The sequence below is a fragment of the Larimichthys crocea genome, chromosome VI (genome assembly GCF_000972845.2).
Source record: "Larimichthys crocea isolate SSNF chromosome VI, L_crocea_2.0, whole genome shotgun sequence".
Lineage (NCBI taxonomy): Eukaryota > Metazoa > Chordata > Actinopteri > Sciaenidae > Larimichthys > Larimichthys crocea.
Genome location: NC_040016.1, coordinates 20,344,969 through 20,364,589, shown reverse-complemented (window position 1 = coordinate 20,364,589; position 19,621 = coordinate 20,344,969). Strand labels below are relative to the sequence as shown.

The 19,621-nt window shown below is 40.9% G+C and overlaps 1 protein-coding gene and 2 long non-coding RNA genes across 3 annotated transcripts in view; 1 reads left to right on the top strand and 2 right to left on the bottom strand.

Moving 5' to 3' along the window:
* The window catches only part of ripor3 (RIPOR family member 3), a 60,705-nt gene that overhangs the window by 16,648 nt on the left and 24,436 nt on the right, over positions 1-19,621 (top strand). The window contains exon 2 of the mRNA XM_019272697.2: positions 18,226-18,324. Coding sequence (XP_019128242.2) covers positions 18,227-18,324 — 98 coding nt within the window. The 5' untranslated portion in view covers position 18,226. The remainder of the gene's footprint in view (positions 1-18,225; positions 18,325-19,621) is intronic.
* LOC113745837 (uncharacterized) lies at positions 19-1,174 on the bottom strand. Its single transcript, XR_003462445.1, has 2 exons — positions 418-1,174; positions 19-86 (listed from the first exon to the last, which is right to left on the bottom strand). It is a non-coding gene; the product is annotated as an uncharacterized LOC113745837 (long non-coding RNA).
* Positions 18,240-19,621, bottom strand: part of LOC113745836 (uncharacterized) — an 11,035-nt gene continuing 9,653 nt past the window's right edge. The window contains exon 5 of the long non-coding RNA XR_003462444.1: positions 18,240-18,346. This is a non-coding gene — a long non-coding RNA (uncharacterized LOC113745836). The remainder of the gene's footprint in view (positions 18,347-19,621) is intronic.

The following is a 19,621-nucleotide window of genomic DNA, read 5'->3' as shown; positions in this document are numbered from 1 at the left end:
TCCTGCTGCTCGGTTTTCGTTCAGGAACAGATACTCTATTATGCTAATCATGCTCCCTGCTGTCCTCACTCCCCCGTCCTCCAGATCTTGATCCAGGACACAAGAAACCACATGTGCATCCCATGCAGAAGCTTTTTTTTTACACCCCTTAGATCAAAATCTGATTAGTTCTTTGTGTCAGCTGATCTGACTTATAATGTGCATGACTCTCATACTGCAGTTTTGTTTTCTTCCCCCTTTTCTTATTTTCCATTCCAAGTTTATCTTGGCTCAGATATAAATATAACACATATTCATCTTTAAATGACTGACTCCACACGTGCTCTGTTAACAAAGTAATCAGACTACAGATTGTAACATGTTATTTCTGACACGGCAGAATTGGAGCAGCAGTGGTCGGGTGTTAATGTTACTTACTCATGAGTAGTTGCTGTCTCCCAGAAACAATGCTGGACTGAGAAAGGATATTCCCACATCCTCGCTCCTCCTTCTTCTTCTCCTTCTCACATCCAAGTTGGAAGGTGCAAAATGAGACATGGCTGAGGGAGGTGAGGAGTGAAATGACAAGTGCTAAATGTTAGCAGCTGTCAGCAAAGAAGTCCAATAAGAAGTCGGGCAGGCAGATGAGCAAAAACCAAGAACAGGTTGAGATGAGGAGGCAAAACAAAGGCTCGTTCACTAATGCTGTCCTCACACCAAATTACTTTTTGGATGATTTCACAGTTGCAGACAAATTTCCAGTCTCGCTTTAGTTGCGGCACGCTCCCGTCATCTTGATGGTTTGATGTAAGGTAAAACTCTGAGATGTCTTAAATTGGTCTTTCTCTCATCTTGTTCGCTCTAGCACGATTAGAAAGCAGGCGGCTGGCTTACATAAGAGTAAACATGTCGGACTTTAGTCTCTTTTTTTTCTAGTGTATGGTAGGCTTCAAGCTCACAGGCACAAACGACAATCGGACATACGAGCGTGAGGGCAGGTGTATATAGGAGGTGGCTGATTAGTGGGAATGAGTGACAGGTGTGCAGGGAGGTGGATAGCAACGAAAGCTGAGGACTGCTACTCAAATGTTTTAATGTGAGGACTCTGATGTGGAACAAAGAAGAAAATGGAAAATGGACAGAGATGGAAAAAAAGTAACTTCCTCAACTGACCCTGAAAATATCGGCCTGTTTTCACCCTCGTCTATGATAAACTTTTTAACACCCTGAAAAATAACTTGGATGCCGTTGTAGTTTTAGTCCATTATTTTAAATTCAGATTTAAATCCCCAAAAAGCTTCCACCCGGTAGTTTGAGATAAATACCAGTCTAGTGTAACGGCACCTTTGGGGCTCATATACTACATCTGCTGTGAGCATCTTTTCTGCTGGATATATTAGTGTCTTAAATCAGTCTGATGCCTGCAGCACATGGCCAGATAAAAGCTACAGACCCATTAGGCTCAACACACTTAAGACCGTCCGTTGTCTCCGAGGAGTTGTCAGTGCCGTGCAGTAGTTAAAGAGTGGGATGAAATATGTGAGACTTTTATGTTCAACACTCTGCTATGGAGGCGTATTTATCTGTCTGTCTATCACACATTATTGAAAGCCTAATAATGTCTCACTGTAATCCTTCAGATCTGATGATATCTATTATCTACTGGGAAACTACCAGAAAAGGGTGCAAGTACAAAGACTGATGATATAAATAACTTGTATTCAGAATTTAAAGTACACATGATGCCAAAGATATAAACTAGATTAACGGTAACAGACACAGCGTTAGAGTTTTTGGAACATCGATGCGCTCTCTACACATGCTGACTTTGGATGAGGTTGTTTCTTTTCTGGGGAAAATTAAAATCTGAATTTAATAACAACAGTTTCATATTATAACTTGATTTATTGGCACATACAAACAGTAAAACCGTGGTGCCAACTGCTTGATTCAGGTGTGTGTGTGTGTGTGTGTTGGATTTGGTTTCTTTCTGTTAACTTGCTGTAGCGTATCTAAACAGAACAACCTATCCTAATAATTTTATTCAGCTTTGACTCATTTGATTCAGAGAGCAACGCTTTGGCGCATGCATCCGATTCAGTGATTCATGTTCAAGTGTCGAGTTATAAATCTGAATCCAAACTTCAGTTCTTCCAACATTTTGGTACTGCAGCTCTTCGGTTTTTTTTTTAAATGTGTAATATCAGACACTACAATAAAAGGGAAATAGAGCATTAATTTAAATAATGTTTTTTAGTAAAGTTTGTGCAACAGCTTATATTCTCGAGTTTTTTTTCTGTTCAATTCAATTTAAATGAGAAACATCAACAAATAAGATCAGACGTAAGATGAAGAAACGTGTAAAACAACACAGACAGAAACATATACATGTATACTGTACTCCAACATTCATTTTAAACTTATGATGAGATGATACAGCTTGCATGCACATAAACACACGTGGAGGAACAGATGCATCTGTCAGGCAGTGTGTCCGTGGTCGAGGATCTGTACATTTATTCTGTGTGTGTGTGTGTTTATGTGTACAGCATGTTTGGGTCATGGTTTAAATGGTGTTGACAGCAGGGCTAATCGAGGGGACGACCATGGAGACTTGGTGTGATTACAAACCCAGAACCTCTCCCCTGCCTCCTCTTCCCCTCTTCCTCCTCTTCCATTTCCTCCTCCTCGTGTCCTTCACATCACAGAGAATCAAAAATGACAGCAAGAAACAGACTGAGAGTGTACTGGACAGACCCGTTCAGGCACAGTGATGTCTCTTTATCGGGTCTCTGTTTTGTTTTTCTCTCTCTCTCTCTCTCTTCAGGGACTGAAACACACTGGGTTGATGAGAGATGGATACAGAGAGAGAGTCAAATATGGATTCCCCTTTTAATATCCCCTCAGCTGTGAAAATAAAAAGCCACAGAGAGAGAAACAGATCATGAATGAAATGAAAAGTACATGGAGGGACATGATGTCCATGTTGGAGTTAGATCAGTGGACAGCAGAGGATGTAAACAAACGGAGGATGAGACTGGGTCACACCTGCTTCACTCTATAATTTTGTGATTCTCCATACTCATTTTACCATGTTGGTGTGTTCCACGTGTCCTTCCTGAGAGAGGGATCCATCCTCTGCTGCTCTTTTGAAGTTGTTTTGGGTCTAAGCACAGAGGGTGTCGTATGCTGTACAGGCTGAGGCAAAAACTTCTTCACAGGTCCCTCAGTTCCCTTCAGGACCAGAGATGGATCATGTCCAAAGTAGTCTATCTGTACTGGCCTGGGTCTGCGTGTCAGTCAGTATAAATATGAATGTCGTATCAGTAACGTCACCAACAGGTTTCTGAAGAACTGCATGTGAAGTACAGAGTGTGCTGCCTCTCCCGACTAATTTAAAATTGTGAGCTGAGGCGGGCCAAATGAAGTCTGGGTGCTCAAAAAAGCCACCTGTAACAACACCCACCTGTCAATCAAAGCGTCCACGCTCTTAATCCTGCATAACTTTAAGCCTTAATAAAATCTGAACAGGTGAGTTGTATATAAATTCACCCTCAGTACAGTTGTCATGAACGGGGAAATTAGCTACAGAGACCAAAACTGTTTTTTGTACCAGGCTGTAAACATGTTTATTTCTGCTGTGAAGTTGGACATTTGAACATGGGGACTTATGGAGACTGACTCACTTCTGGAGCCAGCCTCAAGTGGACGTTTGAGGAACTGCAGCTTTTGCCATTGGTTTCACTTCACAGCCACAAAGGTTTCCTCTGTCTGAATGTATCAGTATCGGTGATTATCATGTGGTCATAAGTGTGAGAAGATATTATAATAAATTGGTAACCAGGGTAACAAATGTGTGTTTTTAAATGACAATCACTGCCTGGGCTGTGACTGACAGATATGAACTTGGTTATAAATCATTTGTAGTTTGCTACAGAAGGTTACCTTTGTATAAACGAGTCTTTTAAATTTCTCAGTTTGTTCCGTCATTGATATAAACCGTGTGGAGCACTACGGTGGCTGACAAGGACAAACAAACGTGCTACAGTATTTTTTCCCTTTTCTCTTTCCTTGGCTTAACAGTTACTAAGTAATCCCAAATAGAAACGGAGGCATACAAAGTTTCCAGTTCACATCATCTAGCCCTCAACGGGGAATTAGAATGAGTGTTGTCTTATGATATTTATCTATCAAGTATGCATACAAACCCGGTATAAGCACCACTGAGCAAATAAATCACCGGAAAGAATTAGGAAGAGGAGGAAGGAGGAAAGAATCCACAACTGCAAGTATTTCCTTTCTTTGTTCATTCATATGTAACAACCGTTAATTTAACAATACAAATCAGCACGTTTGTCCTTGTTGTTACTAAACCTGTCAGGAATTCAACAGCTCTGCAAACTCGTCATTGGAAATGGCAAAGTTTGAATCAACACAAATTCAACCAAAACTAAACATCGAAACCTTCGTGAAGGGAGGATTTACTGCAGGACTTTATTAGTGTTAGTTGTGCCTATGATAAACTGTCAGCTGAGTGTATTCTTGGACCAGTTTTACCTTATTCTGACAGCAGAAACCAACTGCTATTGTCTTTTTGTGTGTGTGTGTGTGTGTTTCAAACAGACGAAAGCAACAGAGAAGTACATAACTTAAGTTCTGGTTGGTCGCCTGTGGACGTATTAAGGACAGTTTTATGTGATTTATGCTGCTGATTAGTTCACAGTAAATCGTTTTCTCTCTGGATGCTCTGAGGAAAGTCTGGCACTTGTCCCGATAAACATAAACAGCCCCGGATTTTAAGTGTAATCCACATCTGGATGCCAAGGTCATCGTGGACATTTCTAGCATAACTCCGCAGTCAGCTGTTTATTGATGAACGTAATCAGATAAGGATTATGTTCATCAGCTCGCCAGCACTAACAGATGTGCTCGTCACCGTGAGGCCGCGTTGGAGTGGGCAGATGTTTTTCATCTTTTGTAGAAGATGATGATGAATGTGTGCACGAAACATCTAAGTGTTTGTGTAGCGTTGTGCATGTGTGTGTTGGAAAGTACAGATGTTTGTATCTTTTTTGAGGACTTGGAGAAGCTCCGCATGTCTGTCTGTGTGTGTGTGTGTGTGTGTGTGTGTGTGTGTGTGTGTGTGGAGCCCAGATGTTTGTATCTCCTCGGAAAAATAGAGATGCACACCGTGTGTGAAGAGTTTATGTCAACAGATTTAAGAGATCGAGTTACTTTCGAGTCTTTTAATCTTTGCTCTGGCTCGGCCTAAACACACAGGAACCGTGGATATCGCCACATAATACAACACACAGCAGGGAGAGAGAGAGAGAGAGAGGAGTGAGGGAGGGAGGTCTGCAGAATGAGTTAAAAACCAGAGAGACAAACAGAACCAGGGGAAAAAGAGATGCAGAGTGATGGAGGCAGGAGGGTGGAAGAGATGCAAACGGGAGAGAGATAAAGAAATCTGAGAAAATGGAAAAAAAAGAGAGGAAAGAGGAGACCAGCGACGTGAAAAATGGCCCCGACTGAAACATGAAGCCAGAGGAATGACAGCTGCAGAGGAGGACAACTCCTCCAACACTCTCTCTCTCTCTTTCTTTCTCTTCTACTTTCCTTTAACCTACGTCTTTTTTTTCCTGATTTCCTGTGGAAGAAATGAATGTTGTCTGTTCCCAATTTCTGCCATTCGCTTTATTCATACGTCTTGTTTACATTCAGTTGTACTCAAGCTCGGAGGCTGTGAGCAGAAATGACTCTCTGGCTGCCTAACCACCAGCCAGTAAAGTAAAAAGTGTCTTTATGTCATAAAATAATTATTGTCATTTCATTCATTCGAATAACTGTCTTCAGTGTAGTTATATTTAGATCAGCGGTAATTGGAAAATGACTTCAGAGACTCCATGCGCTTCACATTCACACGCCGAAGGTGCCAACTGCACATCAGCAGCAGGAGGAGTGCTTACCATCTAAAGCACTCATGATACTGAGCTCATCCATACACACTGATGGCACAGCCATCGAGAGCAATTTGTGGTTCAGTAGCCTGCCCAAGGACTCTTCAACTGGACCGGAGGAGCTGGGAATCGAACCACGACCCTCCGCTTAGATGACGCACTCACCGACTGATTCAAATCTTAAAGTACTTTCACTCAACTTAAGCATAGTTTTACTTGAGTGTTGTTTTATTTTCTTTAGAGTTCAGTCCTCATCTCTGTAGTGTCTCTATAATTTAAGATGTTTCATGATTAATTTACTCAACAGTACATGAAGTGCGAAGAAGAGTGAGCTCCACCTCGACCAGCTGCAACATTAAAATGCCACTCAAATGTAATAATGATCCAATCATTTACATATTCCAACACCGCACTCTGAATCAATTGATTTGATAACACGTCAGAGTTTTTACTTGAAAATATATCAGTTAATGGTTTAATGGATCAATGACTGTGTGTAAAATGAAAGCGGTCACTCACACACAGTGAAATATTATATAATCTACATAATCTACACTTCCACTCAGCTTGACGGAGCATTTTATCGTCTTTCAGCTCGTTTTTGTTTCACATCACCACAGCTTCAATGTTTCTGTTCACCGTCAGCACTTATTTTTAGCAGCAGCTGATAAAAAAAAATAATTCAGGTTTGAAAGACTGAAAGTTTGTCAGCTTCTCAAATTGGTGAAGTGACCCAGAAGTGCACTCTGGGGCGTGTCAGTACACTGTGACATCATTGTTGGGTGTGGTTACGGATGGCAGGTGCAGCCACGGCTTTTCAGGTGTGGACTGAATTTATATTGTAGTATACTTAAATAAAGGACCTTAATAATTCTTACAACACTTGTACAACACTTTAAAAACTTTGGCAACCAGTGCGATGTGTGAACCATGGATTAATTTCATTTCATTGTGTACATTGTAAACACTTGAAACTAGAAAGAAATACAACCGAACGATTAGAATTTCTGTTTTTTTACTCTTTCAACACGACATATTTTATAGACTTGGGCTGAAAGATTTCCCAAAGATCACATTTTCCCATTCACCCTGAGAAAACCTCATTTTTTGTTGATCACCCCTCCACCTCTCCACTAACATGGCCCTTGTTTCTTTCCCCTCCAAACTCAATCTAAACATTTTGACAGAGCCGAATGTTGAAAGCCGATGTAAACAGAACTCCAGTTCAGTGTTAATTCACTCACTTAAAACAACAATCGAACAGATGACCTAAAAACAAAACCTCGTCATACCACTGTGATGTGTTATCACCCATTATAAATCAAATGCTTTTAGCTGTCACAACCAGCTCAGAGGCTCAATGCACCACTAAAAACCTTATCGCCTCTCATATTTATAATGTTTACATTATGGTCTTCCTTTCGTCCTTGACCTTTGACCCTCTGATTGCGTGTGTATGTCCGAGTTCAAAACTTTCCAGCGTCACACTTGGCATCCAGCCGTACCCATAATACTTTGTGAACAGCTCGAGAAGACAGATAAACAGTAGAAGGCTGTGAGGCAACATTAAAATGGATGAAGAAGAAGAAATACGGCGCTCCACACCCTTGATGTTAGTGTTTATAGCCAACCCTTTCTCTTACAAAATATGTTTATGTACTAGTTTGCCAAAAATGTAATTGCTGCCAGGATTTCCTTTCCTTCAGTCCAGGAGCCTGAACGACAAAGCAAGTTTAACTTGATCTGGTTCTCTTTGGTTTACCAGCTTCACTGAGCCGAACATTGGTGATCCTGAAAAACTCATGAAGCTGCTTATTGTGAGAGAATGTTCTGCTACATATGGAGGTTACACAGGGTCAAGCATGCCTTGAGGTTACTGCAGGGACAGTGTTAAATCTTAGATTGTCATGAGGACTCTGACTTCCGTCTTTGCGACACAGAGCAGCTGTATGTTTGTGTTTAGGAAGGCTGACGCCTTCCAGTTCATCAGTATGTAACCGAGGTCACAAGGTTCATAACGTAGAAGCCTCTACAGAGTCAGTCAACAAGAAGACATAAAGACGAGTCAGAGAGGACAGCTGCATTGATCGTGTATCGATAAATCCTCCATTCTCCTTGGCCAAGCTTCAGTAAAGCTTTCAGCATCTCAGACTCCTGTGCACTTTCTCTCCACTGACTGAACTGACCATTGATACTAAAATTCTCCACAACTGTAATCAACTGCCCAGTAAACTCTGACTCTTCCAATCCAGCTATGAACCTGTTCGTGTGAAAAAGGGAAGAGTTTAATTACAAAGCATTAGTAATCAGTAATGAAGTACTTAATATGAAATAAGATCCGTGTGGTGTTTTCCAAAGACGTGCAGGGTAAGAAGTTCATTGTCGAATTGGCTGTGGATATGAATGTGAGCATGAACAGTTCCACTCTAGGTCGCTTACCTAATTTTGAATCGTTCAGATCAATCGGACCAAAAATAAATAGGTTCATAATTAAGCTGGTTTTCAGCTGGAACCAAAAAATATCAGGATTTCCTTGCAAACCGAAGTAGGCTCATCATAATCTAATCATCATCTATAATCGTTGATGACGTGACAACAATGGTTCTGCTGAAAACTGGTGGAAACACAAGCTGGTTTGCTTCATAGCATCAAGGTACTAAGAGTCCTTGAATGGAAACCGTTTAACAACCAGAGCAAACTTGGTGAGAAACCACTATCATCCCTGCAAAGAACTTTCCAGGTTGTACCACACCTCTCGCTTAATCTCAGCTGGGATTTATCCAGTCCCCCATGACCCTCCAAAGGATAAGCACTTATAGTATAGCAGATGATGGATAATGGAGATCGAGCGGTGGCAACATTTGGAAAAAAGTGATTTTTAACAAAGGTATACAGGAGCACACCATGAGTGTATACTTGAAAGGTGTGTGTATGGTACTTTATCTTTCTATTTCTAGTATATATTTCTATTTTAATTGGTTATTACCTTATTTATAACCCTGTTATATCTATCTAAGCTGTAGAAACACGACATTAAAAGTAAGGCTATAAATAAGTGCAGGACATAAACAAACGTCTGCTGCCAAAGATTGAAGAGAAACTCTTTTAACCCTCGTGTGGTATTAGTATTGTTGTTACTTAGCCAGTATTTATGGGTCTGGTGGACCCGCTAGAGTTTTGGGCTTTCAAAACACCACAATCCAATAATTTTCTCTTAAAATACTCACCAGATGTTTACTACATGTCAATTACAAGTTATATGAACAGCAAACATGGTTAATATTTGCTCTTTGTTAGATCACATTTGTGAATTAAAAAGGAAAATCAGTTATAATCAAGAGGAGTGGGTGGAAAAACATTTACAAATGAAGAAAGATGTTTCACAACTATTGATTTTTATTCATTTGAACTTCATTAGACATTGAACACATAAACAGCATCATTCTCAACACATGAGCCCCATTAAATTTTTTGCCTGTCTTTGCCTATACCAAACATGAGGGGCAGAGTTTTATGGTGTGCGTGTTGCATATGTATTTTTTGCACTTGCTGCAAGTGTATTGTGTTTTTCTGTCCATCTTGGGTCTTCAGAGTGACTGTCAGACTCTGAATTCTCAGAAATATGGTCTTCATATTCTGAAACCTCTTCCTCAATCTCACCATCAGAAGCTTCTGTCTCTTCTAAAATCAATTGGAGGGCCCTCTCAGCAGAAAATCTTTTGGCCATCTTGATAAGTCATGATAAGTGACCACACTGGCAGAGTCATATTTATAGTGTTACACCCCATTTGCAGGTGTGATAGTGTATGAGAAAAAAAAGTTTGGTTCCCGCAAGATAAAAGGGGAAAGTGTGCAGGAATGTAAGAGTAGATGGTGTTTGAAGCACACAAGCACGCACACACACACACACACACACACACACACACAAGCACGCACGCACACACACACACACTTGTGCAGAAGGGGCAGAAAACACTATCAGTAGCCCAAGAAAGGAGGAAGACAGAGTGGGGGTACACAGGACCTACACGTTCCACACTTTTATTAGCCCCGGGTCCAGTGGACCCAAACACCCTGTATGTAATATAAATGCGTAGGGTGGGTTTATAGTATTCGGTCAGAGAAAATGTGTTTTGATTTATGTTCTTCACAGAAAATGAGCCAAAGCCAATGAATTTCAGGTTGAAAAAATAATTAATTGTTTCATTTTTCTTTCGATGAAAACTGAAAACGGGTCCCACAGACCCGAATGCCATACAAGGGTTAAATACCTGATGAGGTCCATCAATCACGGGAGCTCATTAACAGCGTGTTGATTATTTCAAAGGTGGATTTGTTTTATCGAAAGTGTTTCAGTGAGTAAAACTCGGAGAGAATCAGAGACTTCTGCTGGATACATACACATTACAACTATGGACGCTATTTCAGGAAGGTTATGAGCAAACCCTGTTTGTTAGCTGTGTGTGTGTGTGTGTGTGTGTGTGTGTGTGTGTGTGTGTGTGTGTGTGTGTGTGTGTCCAGAGCTGCATAGTTCTTCACCCTGGGGGAAATGAGTCATCCGTGACCTCTGACCCCTCTAAAATGAGCCAATCATGTTTTAGCTGGCTCCAGAGCCAGAGGTGCTGAGTGTCAGTGATGATCTGAAACTGGACGAAAAAACAACTCAGGAATGAACAAATGTTTTAATTTAGGAGAAGCTAATTAAAAGCTTCTTCTTCTTCTTCTTCTTCTCTTTAACACATGCTCACAAACTCTTTCTCTTGTCTTGCTGAAGAATCTCTTTGATCCGACGATTTATGGCGACTAACTTCTAACCGGCATGACTCTCTATAGAGGGAGATTTGTTCGTTAATACGATAAAAGATGTTTTGTGGATTTTGTTTACTTGGAAATTCAGCAAAGTCCCAGAGGAGCATTCAAAAGTAATTTAAAGCCGTCTTCTGAAGATCACAGATGATCCGTGAGCCAGAGAGGAGAGAGCGAGAAAAAAAAAATCTGAAATAAGAACAGGGAGCTGAACCAAAAACAAGAGGACAGATGGAAAGAAGAACACAAAATAACATCAAATATGTTTCCACTAACAGAGACATGCAGGCAGGATGAGTGGAGCTACAAAGTAGGAGCCCATAAACACTTAAACCCAGGAGACAGGCGATGTACATCCAGAAGGTTCCTCAGTTGTTTTCTGTCGTGTTTCAACAAACAGAAACTGAAGCTGTTTCCCATATGGTCAGGTTACACACACACACAATCAGCAGACATCATTATCTGTGCTGGTTAGCGTGTTGGATTCTTTCCATTATTTCAGATCCGTCCTTAAAGAGGACGTTCAGATCAGATGGCATCTCTGATCATGGCTTTACAGTAATCACAGGCACAATGTGGTTTGTGTGCATTTTTCCTTTTGTCCAAAGTTTCGATTTCAGAGAGTTGTGCTCCTGCTCTGGCATGTTTGATTGTCCGAGTCTCTTTTGTTTGAAGATGAATGTATACAGGAAGGTTAAACACCTTGTACCTGTAAATACTGGGCATATTAACGTATGACCAGTCTTTATATTGTGGGACACATCCACATCTAACTTACGGCACACACCACCAACTATTTCACTGATTTTGGTGAAACTGGTTAACTCTTTGTGATTTACAGAGTTTCCTGATGGACAGTGAAGTAAACTGCTGCTGTTGTTAGCTCAGTTTGTTAGCCGTGCTGCTCGGACTGTCATGGATGTCGCGTGTGACGCGTTCCCGGTGTCCCACGGCCGCCAGAGTTGATCACAGCCCTTCTAGTCAATGTTAGTAATCCCACCGGAAGCTCCATGATCCGTTTGTCTGCTCCGCCGAGAATACTGTTCTATTTTTTGACGAGCAGCATGCGTCACTCTGCACAGAGCAGCTCGAGCTGACCAGAAGTCAGACACACAACGTTCACGGGTTCGAAGCTGCGTGGAGAACAGACGGAAACAGCGTTACAGATGTGCCAGTTGGTGTTCCTTGCATGAAGCACGTTGAGTTTTCAGGCTTCCGGAGCTTTACAAACCTGTTTGTTTGATGGCTCCGGCCTCACAGCGACTGAGGGAAGGAACTGATCATTAAGAGTCAAAACCAGGCCAACGATGAAGCAGAAACGAGGCTAATTACACCAAGCTGAGGGAGAGTGATTACCAATGAGCCCACATTCAACTGTGACACCACCACACCCTGAGAGGGAGGAGAGGGAGAAAATCAATTCCCGATGTTTGAGTTTTGAACTGTGCGTGCGTGTTAAGTGTTTGACGTGTGTCTGCTTGAGTGTGTGTGTGTGTGTGTGTGTGTGTTTGCCACCACAGACGATGTACAGGCCCCTTGTGAGGGTCAGCTGCATGCTCACAGCTCTGAAGCCAGACACACACACACACACACACACACACACACACACACACAGGCCCCAGCCTCCCACCTCTTCACCACATGGGACCCCCGTAAATCACTTGCAGGTCAAGGCTAATTTTTTAAGACCAGATCTCTCCCCAGCTTTCCTCTAGACACCCCTTTTAAAAACACACACACACACACTGACACACACACACACACAGACACACACACTTCATCCATCCTCGTCCCCTCGGAGTTCTTCATCACTCGAGGAATGCGCCTCCCTCATCGAATCACATTCCACACATTATTTATTTTCGGTTCATCAGTAAAACCTGTAATTAGAACGTATTCTTACAGGTTTTATATATTTTTCACGTGTTCTCAGTTACATTTACACAAGTGGTTCTCGAGTCGCTCTCAATCACTGTGAAACAAGAAGCTGCAGGTTTTTCCAAACACAACAGCAACTGCAGCCGCCGGCCTGCACACCTCCAGCCAGCCGACCGGCAGCTAATTAATCATCAGTGAGATCAGCTGGTGTGGAGCCAGTTTGAACGAAAACCACAGGAGCTTTTTATATTATGAGCAGGGCTGGGAGGATTGCTTTAAGAATGTAATCCGATAGTTAGATCGGTAACCTAACCCGAGCAACACGAGCGTTACTTTTTCGTGACTTTTGGATCACCTCAAATATGCAAAAGAGCTTAAAAATGTCCTCTGCTTGTACTTTTTCAGTAGCCTGAGGATTTGCAATGAAAATATACAACTCAAGACCACATAGTACAGGTTATGAAATGAAAAAATAACCTCAGAAGAAACATTTTCCAGGTAAACAGTGACCTGACGTCGAGCTTTGTCACAGCTGGAAGGCTGAACTTGCACTGTGCTGTGATGACGTTCCCCTTTCCTGCTTCAAATCAGAAATAATATCATAAAAATTTTCACCTAGAGAAACATTTCTTCTTCTGGATCCATGGTGATAATAAACTGTCGACTGTATTAACGTTTGCTTAAGGTTTTATTTCACTCTTGGTGCTGTGACGTGTGCATATATCATTTAATTCTAAATTTGTAATCCTGCAAAGTATTCTCCAATTTATCTGTGATCTGATTACATCCTCTTTTTTTTTTTACGTCACCATAACAGAATATTTTTTTGTATCAGCAGAGTGTTGAGAAGCCTAGAAAATGGTGTGAGCCATTACTGGAAGAAACGTGGAGGTTATAGGAACAACACCATCACAGAAGTTCCTTTTTTTAAAGTTTGCTCTTGTAATCGAGACCAAAACTTGATGTCCAAACATTTAACTTGCCCCAAACTTGAAGGATAATTCTGATTTATGACACCAAGCCACTGGATCTTTGTAGCAGAGATGATGCACAAAACTATGAAACAACCAAAGTTTGAATAAACCGATTTTACATGTGAACTAAAGACTAAAAATTAAGACTTGTCTGTAAGACCTGAAAGCAAAAACCATTCAAGTCTTCAGTTTCTGACTGAAAGCTTTTTATTAAACGTGACTATGGCGGTGTTAAACAGGCGATTTGATTTTAAAGACCAGACTTGATCCACGATGCTGCAATAACAAATAAATTTGGTCATCACGGCTTATTATCTAAGCCATGATGATGATAAATATGACTCATGTATAACTTCTCTCACACATTCCTCTTCTTCTCACTCTCCTCTTCATCGCTAAAGTCGGATGTAACTTCTCGCTCTGTTTCTTTTCCCTGCTGTCTCTCTCTGTGTTTAAACAGTGCAGATGTCTTTTTTCCTTAAACACAGTCACATCATCCAGCAGCGTGAGACTCCTTCAAACAGCTCATTTACAGGAGGAGAGGGTGTGTCAGGATTATAAACACTTCATCCACACATATCCAGGGTTGAGCTGGGCAGTGAATAATACCTTCTGTCTTGTGATGTCCCTTTTTTCTGATTTTTTGTTGTTTTTGGAAATAAACTGGAGACAATATTACTTTTAAGTAAAAGTACTTGTTGGGCAGAAGGTTCCCTTTCAGAGTTTTACAGTAGTACACATCATATTATTGATCATTTAACATGTAAGCAACATTTTAAAGTTGCCGCTGGTGCAGGTGCACTATTGTTACGGAAGCCGCCCGAGCATCGTGGCGGCTTCACTTGTTGTTTGTGTATTTGAGCTCGCCTCGTTCGGATGTATCGCATGATACTCGTTTGTTCGTATTTTGTAACTGGAGGTTTTGTGTTTGGTTTACTGGGACTGGGCAGGGTTTAGTTAGTTTATATCTACTGATTATTCGTAGACTATTTCTGTTAGATCCATTAGTTTAGAAGTGCTGTTTTGATGTGTTTTTGGTTATCTGCTAGAAGCTTAGTTAGTGAGGTTTTTCTTTCTCGTTTTGGTTTCTAGTTAGATAACATAGGCTCTGTTAGAGTTCTCTTTTTGTTATATTGGTTTGTTCGTTTATCAGCACTTGCTCGCCCTTAGTTCCCTTTTGCCCCACCTCCTTTTGTTAAAACAATCTAAAAACTTTCATTTAATAAAATACTTTTGTTTAATAACCTTTACAATCTGGTTTTATGTTACTTCCTTTCATACCCCTTTATTGGGTCGTAACACTATCGTATTTTATAATTGAAGTTTTGTTTGTAAAATATGTCTTTAAAAAAGCTACTGGTTAAAAATATGGTATATATCAATATCTCCCTATGAAATGTTGCAGAAGTATAAAGCAGAGTAAGTAACTGCACTTCATTACTGCTGGTTACATTAAGCTCAATGTCTCATCTTTTACTTCCCCACTAACCACTTATCCTCCTCCTCCTCCTCCTCTCTCTGCTTCATGGCCACATGTGGTGGTGATTCAATGGTTTTAGAGGAAATCCCTGAATTCCTCTGACAAACACAAAGTTGATGCTCCGAAGCATCTCATCTCCTCTAACTCGTTTCTTTGTGCAGGCTCAAACATTCAGAGGTTTGTCAGGCGTATGCAGCACACTGTGACAACGTTATTCTCTGAATGATGCGACTGACAGAAACAGCTGCATCCAGACGCTCCCTACAGCTGATTGTGTGAGCTGTCGAAAAATGTTGAAGCAGAGAGTGTAACTGAGCGGACAGGTGGAGATTGATGTCGTCTGTGACTGCAGGAATGGTCTTTATGCTTGTTTGATAGACGGAGCTGGACTGCATTCTTTACATAGTTTGTTACAGCTGGTTAATGTGGCGTTCAGCCATGACTATAACTGTGTTACTGTGACTGCTCGACTACGCTCTGCAGCATCTGTAGAGCAGCGAGGTTATATTAGGAAATGCACAGTTGCCAGATTTTAATACCAGTTCACAACAAGTGGCAACTTTCTGTGAAAGTGCCAAAATCTGCAGTTCCTCAATTGTCCACTTGAGGCTGGCTCCAGAAGTGAGTCAGTCTCCATAAGTCCCCATGTTCACAGCAGAAATAAACATGTTTACAGCCTGGTACAAAAAACAGTTTTGGTCTCTGTAGCTAATTTCCCCGTTCATGACAACTGTACTGAGGGTGAATTTATATACAACTCACCTGCTCACATTATATTAAGGCTTAAAGTTATGCAGGATCCGCACCCAGGCGACTCAGCTCCACCTACGATCCACACGCTGAGCTTCATAACGGCTCTTAAGGAACCCGTGGGTGTCGTTACGAATCCATATTACATACTATCTATTGTTCGCACACAAAGATACAGTAACAGCAAACGTCTCATTGCATTGCATTTCTTAGAAACGTTTCGGCAGAGTGATTTTAAGAGGGGAGGACATCGCTCCACTGGATGCTGAAAAACTGCTAAGAATCAATCATGTTTCACCTTGAGATGACGTGTGTGTGTGTGTGTGTGTGTGTGTGTGTGTGTGTGGTATAAGTGCTTACTTAGCTATCTTTGGTTCATAATGTTCAGACCTGGTTTCTCCATCCCCGTGTGTTATGTGCGGTTGCTTGGTGACGGTGTTGATGTTGGCATCAGGAGCCAACAGTGTATTTTACATTCTGGGTCAGGACTCCAAACTGGGTTACTCTGAACTACTTACACTGGCAGCATATTCCTCCTCTAGTACAAATCCTAGACGATGACCTTAATTCAGTTTATTTGAATTTGGAAGGACTCCATACTCGCCCAGATATTAACAGGATGAGGAAGTTCTGGCAATGATTGATCTTTTTTTGTTCATATTTTCTGTAAATTATAGTAAAACTGACTCATTGTGAACTCATTGAGAAGAAGACAGTTGTTGTTTTTGCTTCAACCAAACTCAGCGTCACAGGAACCACATGAAAGACTCAGAGCAGATGGTGTCCAGACTGTGTGTGTGTGTGTGTGTGCGAGTACGTAGTTATCGTATATTTGCTTACACACAGTGTTTTTCTGTGGAGCTTGCAGCTTGTGTACCTGTGTGCCTGCTCTTCATCACTGATCCACCGTTTCTACTTTGTTGTAGTTTTTTCTTCACTGTCATACAGGAAATGCTTTCGCGCTCGCTTATCATGGAGTAATACGATTTCGCCTGAATCTTATTTCATGCGCAGTCAGCTACAATTACAATGAGTTTCTTAACCAACGCTTGAATTTGTTCCAAACTCCCTTGTTATAATTATTCATGGTGTGCAACAAAGAGATATTAGAACATTCTGTTTGAGGCAAAACAAGAACACACGCATTCGAAATCAGAAAGGCATTAGAAGGTCACAGAGGAACCTGTTTCATCCCAGAGGTGAATGGCCAGATAAAAAGAAGTGGTAGATGATCAAAGTTATTACAGTTCATTAATATTTGGACTAAAGGAAATTCATGGAATGGTTGTCGATGCGTGCTTCTTTAAACCAAAAAGATGAAACTGCTGGTGGGGCTACAGGAAAAACCAGAGGATTTCTTAAGAAATGATTATTCATCCTCTGGGAACCATGACCATCCAGACGTTTACTGTATATGTGAAATATTTAAACCTCCTGTTTTGCTTTGAATCAGTGTTTCTAAAACCTTTTAGACCACGTACCATGTGGAAAATATTACACTCTATTACAGTGTCTGATCCTATGTGGAGCCACGTTTGCGGTATTATTTTTCTTGCCATCAGACTTTAGCTTGTAAACTTCTTTATGTGCACACTGTGCACACGAATGTGACAATGTAGCAGCCTGATACTGAAAAAAAATATTATAGGAAATGCAAAATTTATTTTAAACTAGTTTCCAGCCATCTTCTAGTTTATTTTCCTTTGAAATTTTGAAGTATTTTGATACAGTTGATTCCCCCACATGCCGCTAGTTGGAGGTTGTGTACAATAGTTTGAGTCAAAGTCAAGAGCTTACAGAAGTTATTAGACTTTAATCCTCTGGGATCCATCAGTAGTTGTTGAATGATTTCAGACTTGACTGATCCACCAACATTAACTTCCCCTAGACATGCAGCAACTAGTGCAATTTAAGCTGCACAGCTTGGATTTATATGTAAATGCATAACTGCTCTCTATCTGTATACAAGCATATGCACGTTTGTGAGTGTGTGTGTGTGTGTGTGTCTCAGGATGTTTCTTTCTTAATGTGTCCCAGACATGTTGGTGCTGTGTTTCCTGTTTTGGATTGTCTGAAACCAGCAAAGACCACCCTTAACTCTCAGTGTTTCAGTGGGTTGTGTGCATGTTGAGAAGAAATGGAGATGGACAACAAGAATCTGAAAACACAAGCAGTAACAACCTAGTATTCATTCAATTTGACACTCTTGGCTTTGGCAGCTACTTTTACATACCCTAATACCAAAAATCAAACAGTTGCCTGAACAGGGCCTGGTTGCAGATGCTTGTTAATGTAAGAAGATCTTTAGAAATCCTGAGACGGCGGATTTAAATCATTGGCCATGTAATTATTTTCTTGTGTTGTTGTCATTTATTTTATTTTTTCCTGTCTCTCCCTGAAGGATGTCGGTGAAGCTACGATTCGACTCGCCTTCAGACGGAGGTTTGGTCCACAGGAGCCGCTCCTTCACCGGTTTCAGCTCTCTGAATGGACGACGACGGTGAGTGACACACTGCTACAGCCTATGAGAATCAAAGTAGACATAAAAACAACTTAGTCACCTTAAATTGCTTTAAAAAAAACAGGGAGGAACACATTATTGACAGTGCTGCCAGCTTTACAGTGCTTGAAATACGACACACAGCATTTGACCAAGGCCGTCATTCATCCCCTCTGCATTCATAAATGTCTGTTTTGTGTTGCTTGTTTGTTTTACTGTTCTGCCAGTATAGTTATAGAATACAGTAGTTTAAAATGTATAAAAGTAAGAAAAGGGCTCTTTGGGGAAACATCAGAAATCCTTTTTTTTAATCTCACACGGCTGGACGGGGTGTGCCTCAGTGTTTGACTGATGGCAGCTGGCAGGCTGAGCTCCAGCAGGGGAACAGGAGGCGAAGTAAACAAACTCAAATATAATAAGTCCTGACACAACTTAAGGACTGAAAAAAAAGTTCCCCTGAAAAAAGAAAACAGACATTACGATGATGGAGAATATTCGTTAACACAACCTGCGCATGCTTTCATGGATTCATCTGGAACTGCAGCTGTCAGACATGAAGATTGTTTAAAATAAATAAAATCTAAATAAAATTAAAAGTCCTTTTCCTTTTTCAGTAAAATTTTTTCAGTGCTAAGTTTTGATTTTTCCACGCAAAAAGTTTGTCCCTGCCCCAGCATCAGCATCTAGTTCTTTCATCACCTTTCACGCGAGTGTTTTTTCCATTCATGAATTAGTTAATTTAGCTTGTCCAGGCTGACCCCCCGGCCCCGACCTCCAGTGAAATACGACACACGCATTTGACCAAGGCCGCATTCATCCCTCTGCATCCATAAATGTCTGTTTGTGTTGCTTGTTTGTTTTACGTTCTGCCAGTATAGTTATAGAAACAGTAGTTTAAAATGTATAAAGTAAGAAAAGGGCTCTTTGGGGAAACATCGAAACCTTTTTTTAATCCACACGGCTGGACGGGGTGTGCCTCAGCGTTTGACTGATGGCAGCTGGCAGGCTGAGCTCCAGCAGGGGAACAGGAGGCGAGTAAACAAACTCAAATATAATAAGTCCTGACACAACTTAAGGACTGAAAAAAAGTTCCCCTGAAAAAGAAAACAGACATTACGATGATGGAGAATATTCGTAACACAACCTGCGCATGCTTTCATGGATCATCTGAACTGCACTGTCAGACATGAAGATTGTTTAAATAAATAAAATAAATAAAATCTAAATAAATTAAATAAATAAATTAGTCCGTTTCCTTTTTCAGTAAAAATTTTTGATTTTTCCAGCAAAAAGTTGG